General features: G+C 36.6%; 1 protein-coding gene across 7 annotated transcripts in view; it reads left to right on the forward strand.

Annotated features, from left to right (window-relative positions):
- The window catches only part of LOC105060429 (branched-chain-amino-acid aminotransferase-like protein 2), a 41,068-nt gene extending 27,105 nt beyond the window's left edge, over nt 1–13,963 (forward strand). For 5 of the 7 annotated variants that reach the window (XM_073260697.1, XM_029260542.2, XM_073260696.1 and 2 more), the window contains 12 exons: nt 869–1,054; nt 1,147–1,247; nt 1,439–1,493; nt 1,695–1,781; nt 1,940–1,991; nt 4,372–4,457; nt 6,522–6,575; nt 6,664–6,747; nt 6,824–6,895; nt 8,273–8,353; nt 11,143–11,178; nt 13,483–13,963. In XM_073260697.1, coding sequence (XP_073116798.1) covers nt 869–1,054; nt 1,147–1,247; nt 1,439–1,493; nt 1,695–1,781; nt 1,940–1,991; nt 4,372–4,457; nt 6,522–6,575; nt 6,664–6,747; nt 6,824–6,895; nt 8,273–8,353; nt 11,143–11,178; nt 13,483–13,608 — 1,020 coding nt within the window. In that variant the 3' untranslated portion in view covers nt 13,609–13,963. The remainder of the gene's footprint in view (nt 1–868; nt 1,055–1,146; nt 1,248–1,438; nt 1,494–1,694; nt 1,782–1,939; nt 1,992–4,371; nt 4,458–6,521; nt 6,576–6,663; nt 6,748–6,823; nt 6,896–8,272; nt 8,354–11,142; nt 11,179–13,482) is intronic. The other 2 variants (XR_834428.3, XR_834430.3) reach the window with 2 other exon arrangements.
- The last annotated feature ends 2,736 nt before the right edge of the window (nt 13,964–16,699 follow it).

Below are 16,699 nucleotides of genomic sequence, written 5' to 3' on the forward strand. Positions count from 1 at the left end.
GTTTGCCGGCTTCATTTAAAAAAATATTTTTTCAAAAAAATATGGGAAACAGGAGCGAATCGCTCCTGTTTCACACTACGGAAGGCGTTTACACCGTCCGACGGCCACGACGGCCCGCCGAAATTCCTCTGGCAGTCCCTCCGGCAGACCCCCCCTTTCTCTTTTTCTTCTTCTTTCTCTCTCTTTTCCTCTTTTTCTCTCTTTTCTTCCCCGGCACCGGCATGTGCCATTTTTCATGCCGGAACCGTCTCGATTCTCTGCCGGTACGGTTCGGCATGCCGCGTACCGGACGGTTCGGCCCGGTATTGCATTCCTTGCTTGAGACCATCTGAAGTGAGGCACAAATCACTATTTGAAAAGGTTCAATACTTCAATTATTGTATGTAGTGATTGGCTTTAAAAGGCACTTAAAAAACACACTAGTACATGGATCTTTAAACATAGGCATGTGTTTTACATAGAGCTGCTCAGAACTTGGTGATACTGATATGGCATCCACTAGCTGAAATTTTTACTTCGGGATATGTAACATTCGATTTGCTGCCTTTGACTCTTACTGAAGATCGGTGCAACTTTATATTGAAATACTATATTGATACCCTATACCTTGCTTTATTTTCAGATAATATTATAAATTTTCTAAATGCAAAAAATATCATAAGGCTTATGCCTTGCACTTGCCATGCTGAGAATCACACATCTTTGTTCCTCCACCTTTTCAACATCAACCCATGTGAATTTTACTGCTGCCTGTCATAACATTTGGCCTTTCATTATCTTTTATCACAGCATTTTTCCTTTTTCATTTCATTTAATCTTCGAGCATCAAAATTTTAGTGTAACTTACATTTAAATGAATTTCCTTCAGCCATTTCCATGTGCCCTATATGACTTGCTAGAGCAAAGTCTGCCTTTCTACAACATGCTCAGACAAAAGATTAGGCGAACAGGATCCTCATTACAACCTTCTTTACCTCCTCATCTTCCTGTCCCTGCCAATGAGAAGCTGCTTGCTTGGGTTGGTGATGAGCTCTTACCTCGTGAGAGTGCCAAGGTATTTGTAAATGAAAAATTGCTAACCACTTTATCTTCTGTACATTCTACTCATTCAGTCTTAGTGATCTAACAATGTTTTTCTTGTTGAAGGTATCAGTGTTCGATTCAGTTGTACAAGGTGGTGATGCAGTGTGGGAGGGACTCCGAATCTATAATGGAAAAGCTTTCAAGCTTGATGAACACTTGGATCGGTGAGTTACCTCCAACTTTCTACTTTGAAAAATGATTACCATAAATATTGATTGGGATCATGTCATATCTTCAGACACACAGCACTTCTTTAGCCAGTTTTTTCTGAAGAATTCATTGTCAATCTATTTGATGGATAAACAGACTTTTTTAAAAAATATTTAACATGGGCATCTTGATTTTCTAATATCAGGTTGTTTGATTCAGCCAAAGCTTTAGCCTTCAGCAACATTCCAAGTCGTGAAGCGGTAACTACCAAATTTGTTATTTGCTTCATCATTCTTTGTTATTTCAAACTTCTATGAATAATGAGATCATAATGGCTGAAGGTTGCAGTTGGTTACCACATTGTAGGAAAGAAAAATAGATTCAGGCAAATTGACATTCTAATTTGAGAGGCTATGTTGCATCTGCCTGAATTTTTTTTTTCTCTGATTAAAAAATTTCAGATAAAGGAAGCGATTTTCAAAACTCTCATATCGAATGGGATGTTTGACAATGCACATATAAGACTCACTTTAACTCGTGGGAAAAAGGTAATTTCTTGTAGGGTTCTCACTCATATGCGTATCATCCAATATCCATTGTTGTTCGGAAATGATAGTTCTATGTAACCGATTCTGTGTTTGGTGGTTACTCTCCAGTTTCTTTTTCTTAATTAGTTTCTATTTCACAATTCACCTTTCTCTGTTAGGTTACATCTGGAATGAGTCCAGCATTCAACCTTTATGGATGCACTCTGATTGGTAATAACCTGTAAACTCTCTTTGATTACTTATTTCTTTCTTGTAACTGAGTTTGTATTATCTAAACAGAAGTTTTCATTTGAATTTTCTAGGTTCAAGAAAATTTAAGTTAGTTATGAGCTGGCTATAGATACTGAAAACTTCGAGAATGCTGTATTTATGTGAGCTAGGAGTCTTCTGTCATGTCAAAATGTTTTATGTGTGTCAAAATCATTAGACAGTTCAGATGTGGCAGATGCTACAAAACTCTAGTTCCTATTCCTAGTATTGCAGGTTTTCTTATACCAAAAGTTCAGGCTACAAAACACGGAATGTGATACAAAGATGAGAACAAGGTTTCAAAAAAGTAGCGATGCTATGTAGGCAACCAGAGTACCCCATATTGTATGCAGTATGCAGATGCCATGTGGGCACATATATGATTGGTATTTTAGAAATATTGAAAAAATAAATAAGAATTATTAAAAAGACAAAAACTCCTGACAAAATAGCAACAGTAAGTATATATGCAGGAAAAACAATTATACACTTCTACACATATCTGAAAGGTCATTTTTCTAAATGTGGTGATGCTATGTAGGCAACTGGAGTACTGCATCACATATGCAGTATGCAGATGCAATGCGGGTGCCTATACGATTGGCTTTTTAGAAACACTGAAAAGATAAATAAGAATTATTAAAAAGATAAAAACTACTGAAATGATAGCAACAGATAAGTATATATGCCGAAAAATCAATTATACACTTCTACACTTATCTGAAAGGTCATTTTAGCATAGAATGACATGTTGGCCTAAAGTAATTAACAATAGCCCCTTGCTTGCTCTGTTTACATTTTGAGTATGCTAGAGTAATGAACAAATCTGTCAATTAAAAATGAAGAGGAGAGAACACGAACAATATGTACTCGCCAGCATAGGGCTAAGGCTGCATGTACAGGCCGCTTGAGCCTAGGCTGGCACCTAATGGTCCATTATGCAGTTTGGGCGCAATGCAGTGCAGTCACTAGAAGGCATCCGCATATGCTCTGCATATGCGGCAGTTTGGACTTTGGACTGCATTTTAAAAAATGCACAAGAAAAAGATAAAGGTGAGAAGGGCCTCCACTACTAAGATCGTGAATTCAAGAAGACTACGAACTATTAAGTTTTATTGGTAGAAGCAACATCAGGGCAGTGCTGAGGTAACATGATGTGGGAAGGAAAGAGGCTAGCTATATATTCCCTTCTCCCTTTATCTTATTGGGCTAGGGCATGGTCTTCATATCTAAGGCTATGCAATATTGGATTCCTCTGAAGATCATTCTACTTAAGGTGAACCTGCAATTATGATGTTTGAATGATAAGTTAGGAAACTGAATATTGAAATGTAAACTGTATTCCTAATTAGAGCATTAGCCTAAATTACAGAAAAGATTGTGATCAGCAATATGGAGGAAAGTAGTACATACAATATGAAGGAAATATCCGATGATATAATATCTGTAAACTCATGCCAACAGACCCCCTCAGTTTGCCTCCTTTTCAGAGCCAGGACATTGTGGTACTTAGTAGATTAGTCCTGTTATCAGATGATAATCAGTCTCAATATGCTCTTGCTTTCGAACTGTGCCTCAGCTCACTCAATGGTGGCTAGGCTTCAACGTTGGCCATAGGCCATCGAGGAGAGATGGCTGGAGATGGAAGCAATAGTGGTCGGTTTTGAAAACAGGGGAAGATGGCCGACGAATGCGGAATAGGGGATGACAATTTCGGTTGATTTCTAGCGATTCCTTGTCAGAATCCAGCCGGCAATGATGGCTGGGGTAGAGAGAGAGAGAAGAGGGCAAGGCACCATCACCTCATCTCCGGCGAGATTTACCCATGGCCACGATGAGCACAATGACGGTGGCCAATGATGGAAAACTCGAGAATGTTCCTACCATTAACATACCCAAATGTTTTAGTGTTTGTTGTTCCCATGAGTTGAGGGGCATCGGGATCTTTTCTTCATCGCAATGCTAGCATTGAAAAAAGAACTACAATTGTTGCACCCAAAAAATGGTCAAAATTCTCTGATGCCCATAAGTCATTAACCAATACATATGCAAAACATGGGGTCACCCTAGTCATTTCACTGGTATAAACAACTTGTTGGATGATACAATTGTAAAATTGCAATGATACCCTTTTTTAATGGATTGGTTATTTTTGTTTTGTGCTTCCATATCCTTCTCTTGCTTTAATTGCTACCTTAGCATTCTCCTTAGCATGTGTTAGTATTTGATCCCTCGCCATGTCCATGCAACATCTGTGTACATTTAATTATGAAATAATTTGCTGATGTATTAATAACTGAGTTTATAATGCATCATTATTTGTTTTTTTTGAGAAATTCAGTGCTTGCTGAGTGGAAACCACCAGTCTATGACAATTCAGGTGGTATAAAACTGGTGACTGCAACCACACGTCGTAATTCACCAAATGTAAGAATGATGATGTAACTTGTTTTTCTAAATTTGTTGGATGTATTTATGTTAAAGCCTGGTATACAAGTTGTGATGTAAATGGCTGGCCACTTTTTTTTTCCTTAAGGGCTGAATTTTGTTTATGGTCATGAATGATCTTATTAAGAAGAATTGTGGAATGGTAAGCTTACAAGGATTGCAGGTGTTACCAAGTAAGGTATCTTGAGCAGTCAAATTTTTCTCTCAAAAAATTGTTAGTTTGCTGCTGCTTGAAACATGTAAGATTGATGCATCATATTCACAGAAGCTTGGCTATCTGAAACCCCTAATGGGCTTTAGTATGAACTTCAAATTTATGCCAGAGTTTTGAACTGGCCTGCAAATATGTTTCAACCTTAAGATGGATTGTGTTGTAGATCTGTGCTTGCTTGAGCACAGCCAATGGAAGATAAACTGGCATTTTAGGTTCTGACTTCTGAGTAATGACCAATCACCACATTAGCAAAATGGGTTGTTAGATTGATCAGTACAATTTAGTAGCTGACCAACAAAAGCCCCTGTGAATTTTTTAAACATGAATTTGTGTTTTATCAAATAATTATTACCTAGACATATTGGATTGTCTTTGGTATGTTTGCAAAAGGATATATATGTGATTTGGTCTATTAAAGTAAGAGCTAAGTTGGTAAACCCTATTAATTTTCAATGTAGAGAACCTGATTACAGACCACTTCTCCATGAACCTAAGACTAAATAGGGCTGTGCATTATTTAACATCCATCTAGCTCATTGTATGTTGCTACAATATGAAGGTGTATCTCAGTACATATCAGTGTTTCCTAGTTGCTAATTGTGCTGACCTAGGTGCAGTGAGGTTTATACTTTATAGAGTGTGAATGTTGGATCAATCTGGGCAGCAGCTGGGCCTCAGCTTAACTTGGTTTATGGCATCACAGTGGTACAGTGAGCTGTTGAAAAGTGTAATAACATAATATAGGCCTTCTACATTTTATATATTGGTTTTCATAACAACCTGCAGCTTTATCTCAATTAGACAGAGTAACATGAAGAAATAGAAGAAGAAGCATTAACTCGACGGGGCAGGGAGCTAGAAGAAGAAGCAAACAGGCAATCTTTGTTTAAATGTTAAATTTTCAAAATCTCGAGTGACTTTTCTCTCATTAGCATTAGATGGGATCATGGTTGTCCATCAGGATGCTCCTTTGTTTGTAAGAAGAAGAAGAAGCAGAAGAAGATCCTAAGCAGTTGCTTTTTGTTTAAATGTTAAATTCAATCTCTGAAGTGTCTTTTCTCCCATTAGCATTAGACAGGATCATGGCCATCCATCAGGATGCTCCTTTGTTATGTGCATTGCATGTGCGTTGCACATGCTGTATTCTAATCCAAGAAGAAGAGAGGAGGCAATTTTTTAAAATGTTAAATTCAAAATCTCAGGAGACTTTTCTCTCATTAGCATTAGATGGGATCATGGCTATCTATCAGGATGCTCCTTTATTCGTATGTTCCATGTGTGTCGCAGAAGAGAACAGGCAATCTTTTTTAAAATGTTAAATTCAAAATCTCAAGTGCCTTTTCTCTCATTAACATTAGATAGGATCATGGTTATCCATTAAGATACTCCTTTATTTGTATGTTCCATGTGTGTCACACAAGCTGCATTCTATTTATATTTTTGTAACTGCCTGTGGCTAAAAAAATGCATTAGCGCTTAATATGACTAGAAGTGTCTTTTCCTCCAGTAGCATTGGAAGGGATCATGGCCATTGTTGCTCCTTTGTGTGTGCATTGCACATGCATCGCATATGCTGCATTCTAGTTGTATACTATTATTACTGACCTATGGCTGTAAAAATGCATTACCACTTAATAACACTTGATGCTTTTTGTACTGCACAAATTTTTGATCTCTGAAGATAACAGATGTTGCAAGCTACAGTCATGAGTACTTTGCTATTAACCTAAGTTATCGCCACAGTTCACACTGCCAAAGCAGAATTACATTTGTCTAATTTCAGTAAATTTTGCCAGACATTGATTTTATCTTTTTCTGCCTTGGTCCAGAGTATCGATTCCAAGATTCATCACAACAATCTTATCAACAACATATTGGCCAAGGTTTTGTGTTTTGTCCTTTAAACATGTTTGCTCATTGACTTTGGCTTATTTGTTTGTTTGATGACATTGAAATTTTGTGAAATTGCAGGTAGAAGGAAACCTTGCTGGGGCAGATGATGCTATCATGCTAGACAAAGATGGTTTTGTATCAGAAACAAATGCCACAAACATTGTGAGGAAATATTATATGGAGTTTAGTAAATATATTATTGATGTTTATCTGATAGTTCAACTGATTTTTCTTGCAGTTCATGGTTAAAAAAGGGCAAGTACATACACCTCATGCTGACTACTGCCTTCCTGGCATCACTCGAGCAACTGTAATTTCCATATCCTTTTTTTTTTTTAAGTAGCAGTAATTCACCTCTTAGAGGATCTGCTTCCGCAAATGCAAGAAAATGCAAGTGACAATACACCTTAGCACTTCTGTCATGCATAATACTTGCTCTTGGAATCTTTCTTAAAATTTTGAGCCACAACATAGATGAGATTATGTGCCACTTATCTGCCACTTTTTTCCTGGAACGTGTAGCCTTTAAAGGATGAAGAACAAGACAACCAGCAAATCGAACTTCCCAAACTGGAAGCATGAAAAGCTTAGCGTTAATTAAATAGGCAACACCAAATGGACCTATTAAGCTCATTTATTAACAAGAATTAAGTACCTGGCTGATATTGTTCCATATCTAGTGTCCCGGATCAAACTAATGAGGATCTAGATCTTGGGATGCTCTTGGTATATGGTATCCTTGCGAACCACATGCAACACAGTTGGTACTATTCGGTACATAGGCTTGATACCAGCATTTTTCCTTGATACTAAGCAATACCCACTCAGAAAGCTCCAGGAGCCCTTTTCCTCTTTTGCTTTTGAATTGTGAGTGGAGGAAAGAGGGAGGGAGACGAGGAGAAAGAGTTCAAAACTGGAACCATTAGATAACATCTAAAAAGAATGGTGCTTGTACCAGTACCTGGTACCATAAAATCCAATTATGAGCCCTAAAGCCTAACCTACCCCTTATATAGGACCTAGGCAAACCGTAAACAACCATAAAATATGGAAAAATGAAAAAAAAGGTCTAATTGCAATATTGAGATGCCACCATTTACCGTGTCGGTACCCTAGCCAACTGATATTGTATTTGTACCCAATGTAGTCCTAGACTAATACCAACAACAAAAAGGCACTTTAAACCTTGCATATTGCACAGTGAGCAAGTATATTAACAATTAAGGTTCTTCAACTTATTTACCAACTATGCACAATGCTGTGAAGATGAGATAACAATAATACAATTTAGTAAAACATTATTCTATTTTCTTGAACCTCTGCAAACTAGAACCATCCTAATCACCTGGAATTTTGGAAAATACAAATCAATAAGGTAAGATATTTTTACCTCCTCAAGCTTCTCATAAAGAAGGTTTCTTCTCAAAAATAAGGCCACCAAACCCACCAGACGCTCTCATCAATAGTCGTTTATACAAACAATAGGATTCAATACAAATATTGAATAAGCCTAGAGTATTAGAAAATATCAGAATATCCAATGTAGCAAGTGAATCTTGGTACCAAGAATTGTTTGATTTTTTGAAAATTGTGTTACGAGAGCATTAATTGCAGTGAAAGAACATCGTTACATAAATTAATCTATTTTTTTAAATACAGTTGAGTAACTTCTTCTTTGAAACATCAGGTCTTGGATCTTGTGGTGAAAGAGAACCTGGTCCTACATGAGCGACGTATTAGTCTATCTGAGTTTCATACTGCAGATGAGGTATGCAATTTCAAATACAGAGAACTATTGAAGCTTTCAATGAAGGGATTTTTCTGTGTTACATTTCAAATAAATATTAATGAAACTGCTTTGTAACAATTGTAACTGGTATGATCATGTTTGTGTATTCTGTTATGGAACCATGTGATTCTATTTCCATCATTAACTATTTACCATTCAACTCTCAACAAATTCTTTGTGTCATCTGTCCTTATAGGTTTCCTCGCTTGAGTTTTACAATGACAGTTTTTATGTTGTAACTTGACTAAGATTAATAAAGTCAAGCTGCAGTCATGAAACTTGTATGATAGATCTTGCATGTTCGTGACTGTTGAGAGAATTTTGATGATAATCTACAAGACTTACAAATTTGATGTATGACTCAAACCATAAATATCTAGAAAACAAGGGGTGGCTATCTAGGAGGCTCAACTTATGCGATGTAGGGGTAGGCACATATCTGGTTTGGAGTCAGATCGTAGGCCCCAACTATGACCAAGATCCCAATGTCTACAAGGAGCATAAACACTCCATGAGAAACTAGATGCTGGTGTGTATTTTGTACTTCAAATCAACTTAATATATGTATTTTCATATCAAAAATATGCAGTCTATATTAATTGTATTATAATTGCATTCATTAAGCAGTCATACGGTCTATTGAGAGTTGAGACCAATATTACATAACATCAAAATACCCTTGAATAATTTAAACAACCATAAACGTTAAATAATCTACTAAAACAAAAAGAAGAAAAATTAGAAAAAAAAAAAATAGTGTACTAGTACCGAACTGGTAAGCCAAATCATATCGAGTGCCTATACAAAATGATTTGGTACCATATTGTACCGGTCACCGACTGCTATGGTAATCAGTACCAAAATAGTGGACATGTTATCTTGAGATAGTTGCTTCATAAGTGCTTCTCATAGGACATACATTCTGTTGAGAGAAAATGACATCATAAGATGATGCCTCCATGAGTCTTTTGATTATCCTACTTTGCAGAATGTCTGTGAAGTGCCTATCAGCTGCTCCTATATATGAAAGAACCTCGACACAAACAAACAGCTGCGTTTATTAAATTTCCTATGTGACCAAGACTAACTTTGTGGTCCTTAGACATTCCTAGTCTCCAAAAATCTGTAAAGGGGAAAGTAGAAATTTAATGCTTCTATATTGTTAGGCAAACCAAGGTTTTAAATCTCATGGGACTAAGGTGTCTTAGTATCTCTATGAAACGGGATGCCCCACTGTCTTATCCCATCCCAGCAGGCAGCAGCAGTCCCGATCGTGCATCCCGATAGATAACCTCACTCTCTCCCCTTCTTTTTTTTCTTTCTTTCTTTGTTTCTTTTTTCTTTCTTTCTTTCCTTCTTTTGTTTATTTTCTTCTACCTTCCTTTCTTTCCTTTCCTTTCCTTTTTCTTTCTTTTTCTTTTCCCTTTCTCTTTTTCATTTTTCTTCTTTCTTTTCACTTTTTCCTTTTCTTCATCTTTTTCATTCCTTTCCTTTCCTCTTTCTTCTTCATTCCCCACATGGCTAGGTTTCGGAGTCCCAAAGCAGTCCTGATCCCATTTTCTCACAGGAATGGATAGGACGGTCGGGATGCCCTCTATCCCATGGGGACATAAAACCTTGATACAAACATTTCTTGCTTCCTTTAAGGAATGATGGGGCTATGAACAAGATATTTTGATTCACAGGAACCATATCTTAGCTGCATATATAGTATCTTGTGGTATACCTATGCTTTAATTCAAATATGTCATATTCTTTCTTTAGATACAGGTTCCACTGTCTGCAGACATGGTTGCTCACTTGCTCTATGATTTATAAGTTGAGTCTGTTTCATGCTTTGCCAAGCTTGCATCAATATGTTGGTGGGATAGCATATCAGATCATAGGTTTAATGGAGAGACAGCAAGGATACTGAAATGGCATGTTGAGCATTGATTAACAACATTGACGGCTGAAAAGGATTAACAGCATGACTACTATAACTCCCTCTTTGAACTCTGTGTTATTCAAATTGTCTTGACAAACGACAATTAGTTGCCTACATAATCTTCCTTGGTATCCTAAGGGATATAATATTTAGAAATTAATTAAGTTTTGATCGTGAGGAAAAAATAACTAAGGATCTCATAGAAAATTGGGGCATATCCATGCCAAAGGCTGCAATTGCAGAGGATGTTGAACCACATGGATTTACTTGACAAAGTTGATGAGAAGGGATATCACCTTCGGATTTGAGACCATGACATGACTTATAAAAGCTATTCTATGACTTTAGTAAAGGCTTATGGTACATGGTTATGTTTTCTTCTCCCCTTGATATGTTGCAGTATTACTATAATACTTCCATTAGTAAATAATTCCTCTTTTTAGTAAGAGTAAATAGGTCCTTAATAAGAAGAATTGCTGAATAAGGATTCTTTTAGCAAACACAAAATGATCGCAAAAAGGCTTGATATTGGTTATTTTGTAACATATTGCTCATTATATAGAGTTTCCATCATCTGTTCTGGTATTTCTTTCATTATCGTATATGATAAGTTACTATTGTCCTTGTAGGGCATTCTTTTAATCTCATGTTCCCAAAATGTCACTATGCATGTTGCCTTCTAATAACTAAATGGAGAATACTAAATAAATAAATGACTTGTTTAAATGTTTAGGTGCATTAGAAAAGTCAGAGTTTCAAACTTTCTGATTATCCTTGTTTTTTGAATAGAATTTACATCCTCTCAACTCCTTTTAGTGACTTTAAATTTTTTTATGTACAGGTGTGGACTACAGGAACTATGGGTGAACTAACACCAGTGAGTCCCTCTGTGTGTGATATTGAACTGAAATTATTTGTTTTCCATCTTCCATGCCAGTTTTCATGGTTATCATTTTTTTTCTGTACTATGTCCATACATCTTTAATCCCAAAAACTTAATAACTAGGTTAAAGAAACAAGTGACTAGGTTAAGGCAATATATTATCTCCCAGTATATTCAATAATCCATACAACATATGATACATAACATGCAAGTGAATTCAGCTTTTGGGTTGTTTACCACAGAAAAACGGCAAAAGCAGAAAAACTGTAGTAAACCAATTTGGTAGGCTGATTAGTAAGTTTAACAGCTAAATATCTCTACATGCCAAGATCCCGACTGGTTATGAGATCCTTACTGGTTCTGACTTTGTAATTCTTCCAGTTGTTTTATTAATCAGTCTTATGCCACAATAATTACCACCACCAGTCTTTCGACAAGGCTAATGGTGACACCTACTAAATCATTTGTTCATGTGGAAGGGTTTAGTTATAGTGTCATACATGATTGTGTTCAAGTTCTGGTGTCCACCCAGAAAAGAATGCCATAGTGCAGCGACAGACACTTGTTCCCAAAAGGCATGCATGTGCTACCATGACATGTGCCCGGGGCAGAGGGGAGGACAGAGCAAGAACACCACCCTGGCACAACAAGGATGTGGGACCAGCTGCCAAAAGGTGGAAGGACCCCACCAAGAGGGGATACGTAGGGTTTGTTCAGCAACTGAGATGGTGCGGTAGCTTTATGGAGGGCAGACAGGCACATCTGAGAGGAGAAATGGATAAAGCAAGTCGTCTCAACTCCCCCTGCCCCAAAAAAATATGCTAAAAAATTACCACTCAAGTGTTCCCATTCATTCTGAGAGAAAGTTGTCCAATAGAGGATGTAGACCACCTTGATCGAGGAACAAGTAATCGATCAAGAAAAACTCCCATCAGTGAAATCTTTTCATTTAGGACCTGTATGGATATCCCTACAGGATTGGGCTAAAAATCCTGTAGGAATCGGATATGTTGGCTCATCTAGCTTGCATTTTCTAAGGGCCTGCTCAATCTCAGCCTTTGAACTGCAGGAAGGAAAAATGGTGTCCATACATCTTTTTTTTTTTTTTTAAAAAAAAAACTTCCCATAGAATTTGGGCTGGGAGGTGTTTAGTAGATAGCATGCTTAAATGTGCAGCCCGATCCACAAATCCTGCAGGATTTTCAGTCCAAACTTATAGGAATATCTAAACAAGCCTTTAATATTAAGATCTAGGAAAATCTATAAAAGGGAACAAGGGGCATCAAAGAAGAGGCAATGACACCAAGTTATCTATCAAACTTGTTCAAGTAGTACTGTGCCACGTATCCCAGAGATCCTTCCGAATGCCAAATTATCTACCAAACTTGTTAAAGTAGTACTGTGCCACTTATCCCAAGTGTCCTTCCAAACCCCATGAAGTCGTTGGTCCGTCCCTCTCTGGCCAAAATCATCAAGCCGCTTGTTGACATTCCTTGGTGACTGAAGGTCCGACTTGCTCCTCATGTGTGTTGCCTTGCCCAATGAAAGCAACCTCTCATAGTAGGGATCCGATTTGTCATAAGAATTTATCCTATCACTTACCTCACCACTGAAGCATTCCAGTTTTATCGAACATGTACCTTTAATTTCTATACCCTTTTATTTCTTAAGTACAAAAACAAAAGAGAAGGGCTCTTCCACCCTTGATATCTTTGGTGCACATCTCGTCTATCTTGAGACCATACCACTTGCACCGGTGGTCCTTAGATCAATTAGTCAGATGATCAACACCTTTTGGTCTAGGGGAAGTTGACCTGGCATGCTGTGCACACAGCATGTCACACGTACCAGTTTTGGGCTGCTGGGTAACAGAATAGCAATCATCATCACTGGTTCGACTATATATGACTTAATTGATTGTCACTTTATCCATCCAAATTTAGAGGGTTATAGCACATTTTTAACTTGCACGTCCCTTTGTTAAGTAACTTCATCAAGTTCTGTGTTAATCAAAATTGAAAAAGAATGTGTTTCTGAAATACGTGGAGCTTTCCTAGTGAACTAACAGCTTTAACCAGTAATAATTAGCTCTCCGTTGCATATCAGTCACAAAAATTCCTTCAGATATTATTGCCTTCAGCCCATGCTACTACCAAAAACTTTTTTAAAAAGAAACTATTTCCTTGTAACAGCTGAGCTCAATTAATTTGAGTTACCTGTGTCCCGCCATTTGTTTTTCTGATTCCTGGTTCTTTGAATGGATGATGATTCATTATTAGCAATCGCTGCTTTCAACAGGTTGTCATGATTGATGGCCGCATCATTGGACATGGAGAAGTTGGTCCTGTGACTAGAAGAATCCAGGATGCTTACAGGGTCCTCACTGCTGAATCAGGGGTGCCAATACCTATCAATGTGGAGTAATCATTCTGAAGACTGAGCTGAGCTCAGCTTCAAGCCATTTCCTTCTGATCTGTTCTGTTTGCATACATTACCTCAAGGTGGAAATCTGTGGTGTCTTTAGCTTCATTTTGAACTTGAAGTTAATATCAATATTCTTACTCGTGCTCAGTTCTTGTTGGTATCTTGTTTTCCTTCTGTGGATGGCAGCAACAGTATCCAAGGTAGTGGATCTCTCCTGACCAAGATGTATCCATGGGCTGATACTTGCTTTTGTCCTGCCATACTATTATGTCTGCCAATATGTAGAAATTTGTACTTGATAAATCTTGTCATAAATGCTTGTCCGTCAAGAATATCATAGTGTTAGTTTAGTAAATATGGTAGATGTCCTGATTGAGGCATTGCAATGAACACCTGATAATTTTTAGGGCAGGGAGCTGGAAACCTCAGAAAGGGTAAGTGCCAAGAATCTGAGGAATAGGACTGTGAATAGAACAATATAATCTGATACACTTTTATATCGGTATTAGGAACTAAGTATATAAATTCTATATATTTAAATAAGAATTCTTTGTCCACTGCCGCTAGTGGAGAAAAAGTGCATAAAGCAACGCAATTAATAATGGAACAGACATTTAACGTGGTTCAATTTTTTTACTCAGATTTTCTCTAATCAAAATATATTTTTTTTTTAATAAAATATCATAACAATCAATACGATGTCATAACAAGATATCATACTAATCAACAGGATGTCATAGAAATAACAGAATGTTATGATAGTAGTATGACATCCTTTTTGCATCTTATGATATTTTTTTGCATTCTATGAATAATTATCGAAGTATCTTATAAAATAATAGGATGTTACGATAATGATATGACATCCTTTTGCATCATATGAATAATTATCGGAATGTCATATAAAGATATATGAAGTCATATATATTGTTTAGGATATCATAGAATAAAGACAGAAGATTATTATTACTTTCTGATGTATGATTTCCTATAAATCTTATGACATTCGGAATAATGTTATAACATCCTTTGCTTAATATGATATCCGGTGTCAATAATACTACTTTTCGATAACTGTTCATAGGATACAATAGGATGTAATATCATTATTATGATATTCTGTTATTTTCTATGATATTTTGTTGATTATAATGATGTTTTAAATAATTATCGAGAAGTCATATAAAAATATAGAAAGTCATATATATTGCTCAAGATGTCATAGAACAAAGAAAGAAGGTTGTTATTACTTTCTGATGTTTTATATGGCTTTTTATAAATCCTATGACATCCCGGATAATGTTATGAGATCCCATGCTTGATAGGATATCCTATATTGGTAATATTATTTTTTGATAATTATTGTAATAGGATGTTATATAATATCATATCATTATTATGATATTTTGTTATTTTATATAACATCCTGTTGATTGTTATGATGTTTTGTTATTATCTATGACATCCTAGCCAAGCATAAGCAGAATAGAGTAAAAAAAAAAAGGAATAATATTTTGGTCAGAAAAAATTTGAGAAAAAAGTTAAATTGCATTAAATGTCTATCACATTAATTACGTTACATGACTCAATTGGATGACTCAATTGGATGAAGCGGTTCATTTTTTCTCTATCAAAAATAGTAGATAGAATTTCTCATATTCAAATATCGTAATGATATACATTGACTTGGCCTATGAGTCAATCTAGGTCAATTGGGCAAACCACCATCTGAACACTGTCAAGCTCTCCTTCTCCCGTCATACAAGCGGAGGATGTCGAAAGCCCCCGAGCATCTACTATCTCCTCTTCCCCAGCCAAACCATCAACTGTTGCCACCATTTGACAACCACTTGCTTGTTTCTCTCTCTCACCCTGTCAGCCTCATACTTCTCATTCTCTTACCAACCGCTCCCCACCCCCACCCCCCCAACCCCGCCTCTCTGCTTGTGTGTGTGTGTGTGCGCGTGTGTGGAGGAACCAAGTGGGAAGGGAAGAGCCTTTCCCCGTTACTTCTTACTCTCTTCCTCCCTCTCCTATCTATCACTCTCCGATATTAATTTTGAAAATTGTATAATTTTCTTTGTATGTCTTATTTTCAATGGTCAACTGGATCGAGGAAGAGATATTCTATTATTGAAATTCTTAGATATCTTTGAAACTCATGTTCATATGCATTTATGGACTATTGCCCTACAAAACTTTGAAGGTTGCATTGTTGAAACTGCTTGAATACTTTCAAAAACCATGCATCCACGACAAATATTTGAAGCTCTTTGATAGTTATATGTGTAAAATTAAAAATGAAATAACCTTATAAAACAATTTGGATTTTATGTGCTTGATTTGGACTTAGTCTACTATATAATGACCTCACAATTTAAGATTACATATTGGCAATTTGATCATTCCGGAACTCGATTATAGCGGATCTACTCCATAAAGATTAAATGTGAAACATTGGACATACTCAGAATTCGATTAATTTTGATTCATAGGTAACATCATGGCACGTTCAAATACTCCCACGAGATTATGGTACTTCACATAAGCCTTGTCGAGTATGAGAATTGTGTATGCATCCGCACGCGCATTTGCAGGTAAGTTTGTACCTACCTGCATGCAATATAACATTGATGCACATTAGCGTCGATTATATAGAATTCATTGGACCAACCGACACAACCACTAAAGAAGCAACGCTAACTTCAACATTCTGGGAGATCGCCAGCTAGTTGAGTGGGAAAGGTAACCTGTGAATTGGATATCTACGCCTTAGGTTCAATCTCAGGCTAGCCCCACTTTTGACCAGGCTTCCTCTCATCGTAATTCGCAAAAAAAAAAAAAAAAAAAAGGTGCTGATTTAATTTCAGATTTAAATCTAAACTTATCATTATAGATCACAACATAGATCAAATTGAGGGAACATAAGAAGAAATAGATGACATGAGTTTAAAAAAAAAAAAGAAAGGGAAGAGATAGGTGAAAGACTTCTTGCAATCAGTAGAGTATTTAACATATTCCTTGCTTCATACGTACATTCACACACACAGACGGATGCACAGATAGAACATAAACGTGTATCAGAAATAAA

This window comes from Elaeis guineensis, chromosome 7, assembly GCF_000442705.2.
Source record: "Elaeis guineensis isolate ETL-2024a chromosome 7, EG11, whole genome shotgun sequence".
Taxonomy (NCBI): domain Eukaryota; kingdom Viridiplantae; phylum Streptophyta; class Magnoliopsida; order Arecales; family Arecaceae; genus Elaeis; species Elaeis guineensis.